Source organism: Juglans microcarpa x Juglans regia, chromosome 2S (genome assembly GCF_004785595.1).
Source record: "Juglans microcarpa x Juglans regia isolate MS1-56 chromosome 2S, Jm3101_v1.0, whole genome shotgun sequence".
NCBI classification, from domain to species: domain Eukaryota; kingdom Viridiplantae; phylum Streptophyta; class Magnoliopsida; order Fagales; family Juglandaceae; genus Juglans; species Juglans microcarpa x Juglans regia.
The window spans coordinates 6213558-6226202 of record NC_054597.1 but is presented as its reverse complement, the minus strand read 5'-3'; the positions used below and the strand labels follow the sequence as shown (position 1 = coordinate 6226202).

At 41.6% G+C, this 12645-nt stretch overlaps 1 protein-coding gene across 1 annotated transcript in view; it reads left to right on the top strand.

Annotated features, from left to right (window-relative positions):
* The first annotated feature begins 156 nt into the window (after nt 1-156).
* The window catches only part of LOC121252567 (tripeptidyl-peptidase 2-like), a 39504-nt gene continuing 27015 nt past the window's right edge, over nt 157-12645 (top strand). Inside the window, exons 1-5 of the mRNA XM_041152272.1 lie at nt 157-613; nt 862-940; nt 1033-1106; nt 2481-2590; nt 2696-2776. Coding sequence (XP_041008206.1) covers nt 274-613; nt 862-940; nt 1033-1106; nt 2481-2590; nt 2696-2776 — 684 coding nt within the window. The 5' untranslated portion in view covers nt 157-273. The remainder of the gene's footprint in view (nt 614-861; nt 941-1032; nt 1107-2480; nt 2591-2695; nt 2777-12645) is intronic.

Here is a 12645-nt window from a genome sequence, read left to right as displayed (position 1 = left end):
TCTGTTCGGAAGGGGATATGGTATGGATGGATGCCTTGCTTTCCAAGAAAGGACAAAATGGTAGTTTCATTGCCGCGCGGGACTTCGCCACATCCAACCCAAACCTCACCAGTACCAGTATCCCTCGCTTCCTAACCATCTAAGTTTCTAACTCTTCACCACCTGTCCTTTACACCATCTATCCACTCCCTCGGACCTCCACCGTTAGCCGCCCCCAACTCAAATTACTAAAAGCACCTTCTCACAAAAGAGGGAAAAAAAAAAAAAAAAAAAATGCAAAACCCCGTGTTATTACTATATAGACTCCCAGTTTTACCCTCCGCCCCAATGCCACAGTCCCTCTCAGCCATTATTAGAAGAGCCAGCAGCAAAGGAAGGGGATCAAGAAACGGAGATTGGAGTGGGAGTTGGAGTGGGAGTTGGGTGAGGGCAATGCCTTGCTCTTCTATCGGCGATTCCGGCGCTGGTGACGACAATGGCCGTCTGCGTAATTTCAAGCTGACCGAGTCTACCTTCCTCGCCTCCCTCATGCCCAAGAAAGAGATTGCCGCCGATCTATTTATCGAGGCCCACCCGGACTACGACGGCCGCGGCGTCCTCATTGCCATCTTCGGTATTTGTTTCATTTGTTTTTCTTGTTTCGTAGAAAAGGAAACGAAATGAAAGAACTCGAATCCGATGAAAAATTTAATCACTAGGCAAATTAAGTGTAAAGGTAGGGCCCTAAGTTTCTGAACTTTATGTTGCGGTTTGTTCTGATACTGCCAAAAGAATACATAGCACCAGTTGATATAAGTATTTTATGTACGAGTGACTTGTTACTTATAAAAAAAAAATGTACGAGTGACTTGTTCTTCTTAGATTCTGGTGTTGACCCGGCTGCGGCTGGCTTGCAAGTTACCTCCGATGGGAAGCCGAAAATCCTAGATGTCCTTGATTGGTATTTATGAAGCTTCTTGATCATTCGAGTGGTTTATTTGAATTATTTCTATATAAATTTTAGACCTAAGATAATTTTTTTCCTGGCTTCAGCACCGGGAGTGGTGATGTCGATACCTCAAAGGTGGTGAAAGCCGATGTGGATGGTTGTATTCGTGGAGCTTCAGGTTTGTTATTATATTAACGGATAGTTCATTGTTATTACGCCCAAAACTTCAGCTGCTCTTTTCGTGCTCGCGTATATATATATATATATTATGTATGTATGTACGTATGTATAGTTTAAATTGATCACCTAGGCCGTGTTTGGTGGAGCTGAAAATATTAATAACATAAAAATATTTTCCCTGGTTGGCAGAAAACTAAGCAAATGAGTCGACATGTTTTAAAAAGCTTAATAGATATTCACTAGTAAAATTTTAAATTTTAAAGCTTCACTCTCAAGGCCATCTCAATTATGACAGTTATGCTCATCTTAGGCTACCACAGGGACTGCTGCACCTCCTGCATTGGTGACTGTGGCCCTTCGTCAGTACCAGCTGCTCCCTATTCACCACCATCTTCTTCATTGGCTATGACACCACCCTCCCCCATCTCTTGTTTTTTTTGATAAGTACCCTTGCCCATCTCTTTGATGACTTCATTGACAAATCCTTAAAATCTTCCCTTCTGATTGATCTTTCTGGCAACAGCCCCCTATAAGAATAGGGCACTGCCAATATGTCCTACTCGTCCTTCATGTCTTGAGAATGTCCTTGACTTTGCTGCAGGCTTGTGGTAGCAGTCTGGTGTTTGTGGTTCATGATTTCTCTTTAGGATTACGAATTAGTGGTCGTGATGGTGTGATTTTCATTGCCAGCTAAATAATGAAAAACGTTTCAGTGGGATGATGACAAATTAGTAATTTTCAATGAAAGTTCTTGCCAATACGTTATCCTCATTTTGTTCCGGTTTGTTGTTTCAAATGAGTGAATGAATGAATGGGATTCTAAGGCCATGCCAAGTAAAGATCTTGTGCCCTTTGTTTGTACTTACAAACCTCCCCACTGGGATTTTTTTTACCAATATTTAAATCTTAGTTGGATAATTGAAATGGTCAGCTAGAGATTTTCTGTTCTTATTTTGGTTAGTGTAGAAAATATCAGAATTTATCATATGTATGGCCGATTTAATAATGGCTCCAGCCCATAACAGAAATTATAGATGAAAGATGTGTGGAGTGGTCCCTGTTACACATGCATAAATTTTAGTTCTGATTGTCTTACCTGTAACTGTTGTCCATTAATTTTGTTTTTTGATAAGCAACTGGCCTCCATTTAATTATTGCATCTTAACCCTAGTCTACGCACCTGGAGGATCAGCAGTAGAAAATGGGAAAAAATAATAAATCACACCGATATTTTTCTCCTTTGCAAAGTATCTTTCTCCGCTAATTATGCTGTCCCTTTGAAATTGTGAGTGGAACATCTCTATGTAGATTTTGAGCCAGGTTCTGTTCCTGAAATTATCATGTTCTGGTTTGAACAATATATTCGGTACAGGGACCACTCTGGTTGTCAATTCTTCATGGAAAAATCCTTCTGGTGAATGGCATGTGGGTTGTAAGTTGGTGTATGAGCTATTTACGAACACCTTGACCTCTCGATTGAAGGTAAGAATTACCAGTTAAGATCCATCAAGTGGATTGAGTGAATTTCTCACTTTTATCTCAAGCCTGACCATGAGTTGAACCCCCTTTCTTTTCCCCCATTGACAGAAAGAAAGAAAGAAAAAATGGGATGAAAAGAACCAGGAAGAAATTGCTAAAGCTGTTAAGCATCTTGATGAATTCAACCAGGTTGTTGCAATTCCTCCATGCTAAACTTTGTTAACATAGATTTAAATAATAAGTATGCATGTATTATTCACTCAATTTTTTTTTTTTTGAATCATACTTAGCATATTGTGCTCGTGGGAAATCTGATTGATTGGTATAGCTTATTGTTTCATTTTTTCGTGTTGAACCAGTAAGACTTCCCTTTCATCTTCCCAAGGACTTGGGTTTTCCACATCTTCGTATATTTGAACCTTTTTTCTTGTGGGGGTACAGATTTTCTTCCTGTTGTTTAACTCAGATAAGTCTATGAAAATTAAACTACAGTTATTTTAGCATTTTGAGACTATTCATTCTTTTGGCTGACAACATAGAATCATGGGTTATTTTAAAATTAAAAATGCATCCATGGTCAGACTTACCTCTCAGATTAGCTATCAAAAAGACGTATCTCTCAGATCATTGAAGTTTGTATGAGCATATTTTCAAACTCTTCAGCTGTCTTGCTTCTAAATATGCTTCTGAGGCTAGTGAATCTGGTTGAATCAGATGAGGATTTTTCTCCTGATCCGCTGTGTTCTATTCCTCCAGGAATTGAATGGAATAATAAATCATCTGATTGGGTGTTGAGGAAAGTGGTTGAAATTAAGGATTGTGTGGGAATCTCTTCCGATGGATTTGAGGAACAATTTAGAGCTCTCTTTATTGCTATTGAGGCTGGTCAACCTTCTTTGCTAGACCCGCTTCAAAAAAGGAGAGGGAATTGAAGAGATTTTTGTGCTCAATTAACTATAATGCTAGGGGAGGAAGTGCCTTTAGAGAATAAGGAAAGGAGAGGGCTGCCATTTGTTATCCATGAAACCTAAGATTATTTCTTGGAATGTTCGGGGCATAATGATTTTAGAAAACGTCTCTGGGTGAAGAATTTGATCCGCAAGTGGAGGGCTGATGTTATTTGCTTTTAGGAAACCAAACTGAAGTTTGTTAATCAATCTATTGTTAATAGTTTGTGGAGTTGTCATTCTATGGGATGGGTTGAGTTAGTTTCGAATGGGGTATCGGGGGTATTATTGTTATGTGGGATAGGAGGGTGGTGGAGTTGATAGAACATTATGTGGTAGAATATTTGGTGGCATGCCATTTTAAGAGTGTGGATGATGGTTTCAAATGAGCTTTTGCACGTGTGTATGGCCCGAATTTGGTTAGTTGTAGGAGTATTTTATGGGACAAAATGGCGGGTCTTTGTTGTTGGTGAGATCTCCCATGGTGTTTTGGAGGGGATTTTAATATTACTCGATTTCCTAGCGATCGAGTGGGGGATTGGATTCTCATTTTTCTCATGCTTGACAGTTTTTTCAGACCTGATTTTCGAGTTAGATTTGATTGATTTACCGTTGGCGGAAGGGGATCTTACATGGTTCAATAGAATGGCATGGTCAAGGCTGGATAGATTTTTGGTATCAGCTTCTTGGGAAGCTTATTTTTCTTATGCGAGTCAGAAAAGACTTCCGAGAATTTGTTTTGATCATTATCCTGTCATGTTGGATTGTGGGGGCATTATTGGAGGGCGTAGGTACTTTAAATTTGAAAATATGTGGTTGGAGGATGGGGCCTTTGTGGATAGGGTGAGGTTGTGGTGGTCTTCGTACATTTTTTCTGGTACTCCAAGTTTTGTATTAGCTGGAAAACTTAAAGCTCTAAAACAAGATTTGAAGAAATGTAATATGGAGGTGTTTGGGAACATGGAAAATAAGAGGAAGCATCTTTTGGATTAGTTGTAGTGTTTGAGTTGTTGGGGGAAATATCCGGGAGGAAATGGAGAGAAAAAAAGGGGTGGTTGCTGAATTAGAGAAGATCTCTTTAATGAAGAAAATCTCTTGGAGACAAAAATCTTGGGTTCTGTGGTTGAAGGAAGGTGACAAGTGTACAAATTTTTTTCACCAAAATGGTGAACTTTTATCGAAGAAATAATGCTATTGAGGTCCTTCATGAAGGTGATACCATTCTTTTGGATCAAGGAACATATTGTGAATTTTTATGAAAAGTTGTTTAGGGAAGAATACTCTTGGAGACCCAAGTTAGATGGGCTGATTTTTGATTCCATAGACTAGGCAATTGCAGAATGGTTGGAGAGAGTTTTTGAAGAAGAAGTACTTGATATGGTTAGAGGAGTGACAAGGGACAAGGCTTTGGGTCCGGATGGTTTTTTAATGGATTTTTTCTAAGCTTGTTAGGACATAGTTGGAGAAGATATTTTTTTTTTTTTATAGGTAATCAAAGGTGTTGTATTTATAGAAATAGGCACAGCCTAAGTACACAGGAAGTATACATGAAAAACGCCTAGCTAGAGGTTACAGTAGAAAGAAGAAAATCATGAACACTAAGACCATTACAATCTATAGCTCCCGCCCAAAAGAACAATAACTTAAAAAAGCAAACTTTAAGCTCCTCCAATGTTCTCTCCTGGTCATTGAAACAACGAGCATTTCTCTCCCTCCAAATACACCAACACAAGCATATTGAGACCAATCTCCAAATTGCCGCTACCTGAGGATTGCCATATAGACCTCTCCAGCTTGCGAGGAAATCCACCAATCTGCAAGGCATAACCCAAGACAAACCGACTCTAGAGAAAAAATCATCCCACATAACCTTTGCCACCTTGCAATGTAAAAGAAGATAATCAACGGACTCCCAGGCTTCTTACACATACAACACCAATCTAGGACAATAATCCGTCTTTTCCTCAAATTATCAGTAGTAAGAATCTTGTCCAAAGATGCTGTCCAGACAAAGAAGGCTGCTTTTGAGCGAGCTTTCATCTTCCATATACTCTTCCATGGAAACATAGGCAATCTAGAATTCGTTAGCTTTTGATAAAAAGAACTGACAGAGAAAATACCTTTCTTTGAATGATTGCAAAGCAACTTGTCTCTGTTACCCCCTGGAATATTTGCGGAATATAAAGTCGCAAAGAACTCCGTAATTGACTCCACCTCCCAATCATGAACTGCCCTAATGAAGTCAATATTCCATTGAGGGGTGCCACTTGAAACGACTAGAAGATCAGCAATCGATGCCTCCTTTACTCTAGCAAGCGCAAAGATGGCAGGGAAGGTATCTCGCAGACAAAGGTTACCACACCATATATCAAACCAAAAATGAACACGCGAACCATCGTCTACAATAAAATGTTCATGTCCACGGAAGGACCCCCAAAAGCTCCTAATATTTTTCCACACACCCACTCCATGAGTGACTCGTACCTCATTCGAGCACCAACCTCCCCAAGCTTCCCCAAACTGAGAGTTTATAACAGACTTCCATAAGGCCTCCCTTTCATTTTGGTATCTTCACAACCACTTACCCAACAAAGCTTGGTTGAATTTCATCAAGTGGCGAATCCCCAACCCTCCCCCAAAAATTAGGGTACAAACAGTTGACCAATTAACCAAGTGGAATTTGAACTCATCTCCCAATCCACTCCATAAGAACTCCCTTTGTAACTTCTCAATGCAGTTAGCCACCTTAGTGGGAAGTGGGAACAAAGATAGAAAATAAGTGGGTAAGTTTGAATGAGTGCTTTTGATCAAAGTCAGCCTACCGCCCTTCGACAAGTACAGCCTCTTCCAAGCTGCCAATCTGCGCTCCACCCTTTCAACTACATCATTCCATATCCTTACAGATTTAAAAGAAGCACCCAACGGTAAGCCAATGTACTTCATAGGAAGTGAAGAAATCTTGCATCCCAAGGTAGTAGCTAAAATCTCCACGTCGGGGACAGCCTCCACTGGCACTATTTTCGATTTTGCGAGGTTGATACTCAAACCTGACACCACAGGAAAACAAAGGAGTACGTCCCTCAAGACTTGGACTTGGACTTGTCCAAGGTGTGCATCACAAAAGATAAGCGTGTCATAAGCAAATAACAAGTGAGAAATGTTGAGATCGCCATTCCCCACCGAGAAACCATGTAGTAACCCACCGCCCACTAGGCCCTTAATCATCTTGCTGAGAGCTTCATTGACAAATAAGAAAAGTAGAGGAGAAAGCGGATCTCCCTGTCTCAGTCCACGAGAGGAGTTGAAGAAACCCACTAGTGATCCATTTACCAAGATAGAGAAACGAGCTGAAGAGATACAAAATTCTACCCATTTATGCCATTTTCCTCCAAAGCCACATCTTCCAAGTAAGTAAAGAAGGAAACTCCAGTTGACATGATCATAAGCTTTCTCCATGTCTAACTTGCAAAGTAGCCCAGGTTCTCTAGACTTCAATCTACCATCCAATACTTCATTAGCAATAAGAACCAAGTCAAGAATTTGTCTACCTTTGACAAAAGCATTTTGCGGCTTCGAGATTAGTTTTTCCACCACTGAGCTTAATCTGGTTGCTAACACTCTGGAAAGAATCTTATACATCCCATTCACAAGATTAATGGGGCGAAAGTCTCTCACATCCTGAGACCCCACCTTTTTAGGAATAAGGGCTAGAAAGGTGGCATTAAGACTCTTTTCAAATCTAGCATTAGAATGAAATTCAAGAAAGACTTACATAATATCTTCCTTGACCACCTCCCAACAAGCTTGAAAGAAACCCAACGTAAACCCATCTGGACCAGGAACCTTATCACTTGCCATACCTCTAATAACATTGCCCACTTCCTCTTCTGTAAAAGGCCTTTCTAACCACCCTGCGCTCTGCTGGTCTAATGTAGAAAAAGACAAACCATCCACTCTCGGTCTCCAATTAAGCTCGTCAGTTAACAGATGTCGATAGTACTGTTCAATGTGATTATTGATAACCATCTGATCCGAAGACGCAGTCCATCTACCATCAATTCATCAATAGCATTGTTCCTCCTATGAGAGTTCGCCATTCTATGGAAGAATTTTGTGCATTTGTCCCCCTCCTTAAGCCAAAGTACCCTTGATTTCTGTCTCCAAGAAATCTCCTCCATCAAAGTAACCCTTTCAAGATCAGCAACTACTTGATTCTTGTGAATTTTATCAAGTTCTGAAAGGGTTCTGGCTTCCTCCTCACCTTCCAAACCCTGTAGTTCCTCCATAGGAGAGCACTTTTGCTGAATCACATTACCAAAAACTTGTTCATTCCATTGCTTCAGGTCCTGTTTCAGCGCTTTCAACTTTTTTGCCATGATAAAGCTTGGGGAGCCTTGGAAATTATAGGAAGTCCACCATTGTCTAACCCTGTCTACAAAACCATCAGTTTTAAGCCACATATGCTCAAATTTAAAATACCTTTTACCCCATTGGATGCCTCCACAATCTAACATGATGGGGAAATGATCGGAGCATAAACGAGGTAATCTTCTTTGAGCAACATCCGGGAAATGTGACTCCCAATCAGAAGTTAACAAAAATCTATCGATCCTCGACCAAGATGGACAATCACGGTTATTGGACTAGGTAAACGAGCCTCCTGATAGTGGAATGTCCATGAGCTCCTGTTCTAAAATGAAATCAGAAAAATCTCTCATAGCCGGAGAGATGTGAGAAACACCCGACCTTTCACTTGGAAAGCGAGATGTGTTAAAATCCCCCCCAATACAACTTGGTAGCTCCCACCAACTCATGAGTCCCGCTAGCTCTTCCCACAAAAACCTTCTCTCCGAATCAATATTTGGGCCGTAGACACCGGCAAACGCCCATTTGAAGCCATCTTCTAGATTAGTAAAGGAGCAAGCCACCGTAAAATCACCCACACATTCCTCTACCCTTTCCACCACCCTTGTGTCAAACATAATTAGGACTCTCCCAGAGGCTCCTTTAGACGGTAGATAAGACCAACCAACATGTTGTCCTCTCCAAATGCTACGAACTATTTGTCTTGAAATAGCTTCCAACTTAGTCTCTTGTAAGCATATGATGTCCCCTTTCCATTTACGAAGTAAATTTCTGACTTGGAGCCGCTTATGAGGATTGTGCAACCCCCTCACAATCCAAGGTAATATTTTTGGCTTTATGGGACCACCATTTTACCCCTCCCCTTACCACGCTCCCGATTAGAGCTCTTTTTCCCCCCATCTTCTTTCATTGCCCATGTTAACCTTTTGAGTTCTCTTTCTCTTTTTTTGGCCGAAGCCAAGGATTGATCGGACAAGGATTGAGCATTTACAGCCTCTACAGCTGTAAGTAGGGCCATAAATTCAGCTTCGAAGTTGCCGTAAGAAATTCCACCCATATGCTTAATGTCCAACGATCTCTGTATAACCCAATCTGACACATTGGGATGAAAGGAGTTGAGTGGAGTAGGTTCAACCTCCCCATCCCTATGAATTGTGAACAGAACCAAAGAGTCAGAATTTTTGAAAACACTGGATTCTTCTACTGTCTCCAACCCAATCTGATCCGACACCTGGACCTTTTCCTTCACCTCCAAAGGGACAGAAAACAACCCAGAAGGTGCCAGCGGCACTGACTATGTCGCCACCAATCCCGAGAACTCAGCTAAAGCACTGTTTGGCTGAGTCGGTACCAACTCAACACACTGTGACAACACCGGAAGAGGTTTCACCACCAGAGCATCGGCAGCTGAGCCAGAACTTGCCGGTGACCAAATCTCAGCCATCTCGAAGGTTGACGGCCCACCCAAGAGCTCCCCATGCTCTACAGTAGCTGGCGCAGGACAGATGGCTTGATCGGAGGATTCTGACTCAAGGGATGTTGTCGCCTGGATCTCCGACACCGTGGATGCCGTCGCAGGGATGGCCGACTCATGGGGAACAACCTGCTGCAGTACCAACTCCAGCGCCGAAATGAAACTACTTAGGCTCGGAAGAGCCTCTGCCACGACCCTCCCAAGTACCCCAGAACTTGCCGATAGGAACTCCCCCATCAACCCCTCTGAGATGCATGACGACTTCTGTGCATTTATCGGCGCTAAAAGGGGCTCCCGATGCTACTCGGAGCTACCGACGCCAACTCCGGCACCCCAGACGATGCCGACGAAACCCCTGTCGCTTCCGACGAACCCGCGACCACCTCCGACCCCTGATCCCCGCCAACGGTGGAGGTTGCGGTCCACATAGCGGTAGACTAACGCTGTTTGCAGCCCTTCTTTTCCAAACCGGCTGGGCTTGGGAAACAGGCAGAGCCTGCGAGCTGGGCCGCTGGGCCCATGAAAGCTGGCCTGCCTGGAGACTGAGCCAGTCAACTAGGCCACTTGTTGACCCACTCGGCCCTCAAAGGCCACCCTCTTGCCCTTCAAAAAGCCTTCTCCCTGGGGTCCAAAAACTGGCCCATTAAAAAAGTCTTCTCCTTGGCCCATAACAATAGCCTTCTCCCTCTTCAGACCCTCCTCAACACTGCGTTTAATAAACCCCATATTAAATTGCAAAAATCCCACTTGTGTCTCCATCTCAGCCAAAGCATGCAACAGATTTTCCAAAGTTGGCCCCGACAGATTCCTGCCCAAACTTGCCTCTTCACAGTGCCGCGTCTTCACCTATAAAGAAGAAATTCTTGTCCCCTCTGCAGAATTTGGAGCTTGAGCCAAGGCCTCTCTGTACGAAGAGGAAGCCTGGTACCCCTGTGGTGGAGGAAGAGGCATCCATGGGAGGCTTCCTCTGTTATTCCTTCCCAAAACAGAGGAAGTTGCAGAAATATCCTTCAACAAATCACAAAAATTCCTCCAACCTATCATTTTCCTTCCTTTTGGTATCATCAGTAGGCCTCGGCGTTTCTCTTGACCAAACTCTGATTAGGAGAAAAAACTCCCATAAGAGTTATTCTGCCTCTGCACCACCAACACTTGAGAACCATTTCTATGCGACCTGAGGAAAACTCCCTCAACAGACAGACCTTCCTCCACCACGGCTACCAGCCAACCCAACGAGCCTTGATCAATGAAAATATGATTCACAGCACGACAGCTACTCTCCGTAATTCTCCACCACCTTGCGTTCATCTTCTTAAAATCAAAGCATTTTTTTATCGATAATAACGTTCCTACTATTCCCCATCACAACACCACTAGAAAAAACTGAGCAGAATCTGAACTAAGAATCTAAACTAAGAAACAAGCACTGGTCTACCACCACCATTAACGAAAGGAAGACCATCAGAAAGATGCAAAAAAATTAACAATGGCAAAAAGAAGCAACATTTTTTCTCAAGTGTACGGAGAGAAAAAACAATGCCAAGTACCTTTGTATTGTGAAAAATTTTTAGTGTTGGAGAAGATATTATGAAGGTCTTTCTTGAATTTCATTCATTTATGAAATTTGAGAAAAGTTTCAATGCTACTTTTATTGCACTAATTCCTAAAAAGGTGGGTGCTATGGAAATGAGGGATTTTCAGCTTATTAGTTTGGTAAATGGGGTGTACAAGATTATTTCTAAGGTGCTAGCTAATCGCATGAGTTTGGTGATGGAGAAGATTATTTTGAAATCTCAAAATGCATTTGTGAGGGGGAGAAAAATTCTTGATTCAGTTTTAAATGCTAATGAATGTTTGGAGAGTAGAATCAAATTAGGTGAATCCGTGAATCTAGAGTTTTAGTTAAATTGGATTTGGAAAAGGCTTATGATCATGTTAGTTGGGAGTTTCTCTTGTACTTGAGAGATATGGCTTTGGAGAGAAGTGGCGTTCGTGGATGTGAAGCATTACATTTTGCTGATGAGATTTTCCATCTTGGTGAATGGCTCCCCGGTTGGGTTCTTCAACGGTTGACATGGCTTGAGACAAGGAGATCCTCTATCTCCTTTTCTTTTTGTCATAGTTATGGATGCTTTGAGTAGAATGATTGAAACGGCAGTGGAAGGAAGTTTTTTTTTTGGGTTTTGTGGTGGGAGATGAATCTCGGAGTAGCTTAAAAGTCTCTCATCTGCTTTTTGCTAATGACACTTTAATTTTTAGTGAGACCAACCAAGACCATCTTTGTTCTTTGAGAGCCTTTTTGTTATGTTTTGAAGCTGTTTCGGGTCTTAGAATCAACTTATCTAAATCTAAAATTGTTTCAGTGGGTTCTGTTTTGAATATTTCAGATCTGGCTAATATTTTGGGGTGCAAGGTATCTTCGTTGCCTTTGAGGTATCTTGGTCTTCCCTTGGGGGCTCCTCACAAATCTGTTATGATTTGTGATGGGGTGATTGAGAAGATTGAGAGGAGGTTACTTGGTTGGAAAAAGTTATATTTGTCTAAAGGGAGAAGAATAACTTTGATAAAGAGCACATTGTCTAATTTCCTACATATTTTCGTTCTCTTTTCCCTTTGCCGGCAGGGGTGGTTAATAGGATTGAGAGGAATTTTTGGAATTTCTTGTGTGGAGGTAAAGGGGAGGGAAAAAGGTTTCATTTGGTAAGATGGAATAAGGTTTGTCAACCGGTTTCTTGTGAAGGATTGGGGGTGCAAAATTTGAGGCTTTTTAATAAAGCACTTCTTGGGAAATGGCTTGGAGATATCCATATTGAGAGAGATGCCATATGGAAAAATGTCGTTGATGTCAGATATGGAGGATGTGGGGGAGTTGGTGTTCTGATGAAGTAAGAGGAACGTATGGGGTGGGCTTGTGGAAGACCATTCAGAAGGGTTGGGCGGAGTTTGTCAATGAAGTTAAATTTAGGGGTTGTTTGGATTCAGAGTTGATCTCAACTCATCTCATCTAATCATTACAACTTTTTCAAACTTTCAAATAAAATATAATAAAAAATTCAACATTTTCAAATTCTAAAACAAAAATAATATTAAAAAACTATATTCTAACAATATTTTATTCAACTTTCAACTCTCATATCAACTCAACTCACTATCCTAACCTCCCCTTAAGATGGGAGATGGGACAAGGATACATTTTTGGCATGACACTTGGTGTGGGGATTCAGCTCTCAAGATTGCTTACCGTTCCCTTTTTAGGATTTTGCTAGGGATCA